The sequence below is a fragment of the Coturnix japonica genome, unplaced genomic scaffold (assembly GCF_001577835.2).
Source record: "Coturnix japonica isolate 7356 unplaced genomic scaffold, Coturnix japonica 2.1 chrUnrandom792, whole genome shotgun sequence".
In the NCBI taxonomy this organism is placed as follows: Eukaryota; Metazoa; Chordata; class Aves; order Galliformes; family Phasianidae; genus Coturnix; species Coturnix japonica.
Window position 1 is genome coordinate 12,655 of NW_015440151.1, and position 1,339 is coordinate 13,993.

At 61.7% G+C, this 1,339-nt stretch overlaps 1 protein-coding gene across 1 annotated transcript in view; it reads left to right on the top strand.

The window, feature by feature from the left end:
• Positions 1 to 304: 304 nt before the first annotated feature.
• Positions 305 to 1,339, top strand: part of LOC107307701 (SH3KBP1-binding protein 1-like) — a gene marked incomplete at its 3' end in the record, with an annotated part of 5,771 nt that continues 4,736 nt past the window's right edge. The window contains exons 1-3 of the mRNA XM_032441932.1: positions 305 to 484; positions 551 to 635; positions 1,163 to 1,336. Of these exons, the coding sequence (XP_032297823.1) occupies positions 424 to 484; positions 551 to 635; positions 1,163 to 1,336 (320 nt within the window). The remainder of the gene's footprint in view (positions 485 to 550; positions 636 to 1,162; positions 1,337 to 1,339) is intronic.

The window sequence follows — 1,339 nt, forward strand, 5'->3', positions numbered from 1 at the left end:
GCAGCCCCATGATACACAGACATGAAGCCCACCCCCCATTACCCCCTTTATCCTCACAGCCCCATTAGACACAGACACGAAGCCCACCCCCCATTAACCCCCTTTATCCCATTGCAGCCCCATAAGTCACAGACATGAAGCCCACCCCCCATTACCCCCTTTATCCTCGCAGCCCCATAAGTCACAGACATGAAGCCCACCCCCCATTAACCCTTCTATCCTCGCAGCCCCATGGGACACAGACATGAAGCCCACCCCCCATTAACCCTTCTATCCTCGCAGCCCCATGATACACAGACACGAAGCCCACCCCCCATTAACCCTTCTATTCTCGCAGCCCTCCCAGCCAAACGCCGCAGCCGACTCAGCGTCTCGTCGCCCCGGACCCCGTCGGATCGCGCCACCATCCGCCGCAGCCACACGATGCCGCCCCAGCTGGGCCAGGCCGGGATGCTGGGCCGCCATGGGGAGGAGCGTGGGGCCGGTAGGGGCAGCAAATATGGGGAGGGGGCTCAGCCCACCCCATAGTGACGGCATTGACCCCCTGCAGGAGGAGACGCCGGGATGGTGAGAATCATTTGTGGACACCAGCACTGGATCGCGGTGGCGTATGCACAGTTCCTGGTCTGCTATAGGTGAGACCCCATAGCTGGCCCCATAGCTGGCCCCATAGCATCCCCTGATGGCATGGGATCACGTGAGGGCACACAGGGACCCCATAGCATCTCCTGATAGCATGGGATCACATGGGGGCACACAGGGACCCCATAGCTGGCCCCATAGCTGGCCCCATAGCATCCCCTTGATGTCATGGGATCACATGGGGGTACACAGGGACCCTATAGCTGATACCATAGCTGACCCCATAGCATCCCCTGATGGCATGGGATTACGTGAGGGCACACAGGGACCCCATAGCATCCCCTGGGCATGGAGGGACACCCCATAGCTGACCCCATAGCATCCTCTGATGTCATGGGATCACATGAGGGCACACAGAGACCCCATACCTGACCCCATAGCATCTCCTGGACATGCAGGGACCCCATAGCTGACCCCATAGGGCCCCCAACCCCCAGCCCGGGCTGCCCAGAGCCACATCCATCCTGGCCTTGGACGCCCCCAGCCCCGTTTTAATGCAGCCCACCCTTGTCCCCCCCAGGCTGAAGGAGACGTCGGGGTGGCAGCAGACGTTCTGCAGCCCCCGCCTGGACTGGCTGATCGAGCGCGTGGCCCTTAACGCCAAAGTGTTGGGCGGCCCCTTGGGAGACCACGACAAGATGGTGGCGGCCGCGTCCTGCAGCGAAATCATCCTGTGGGCGCTGAGAGCAGACGGCAA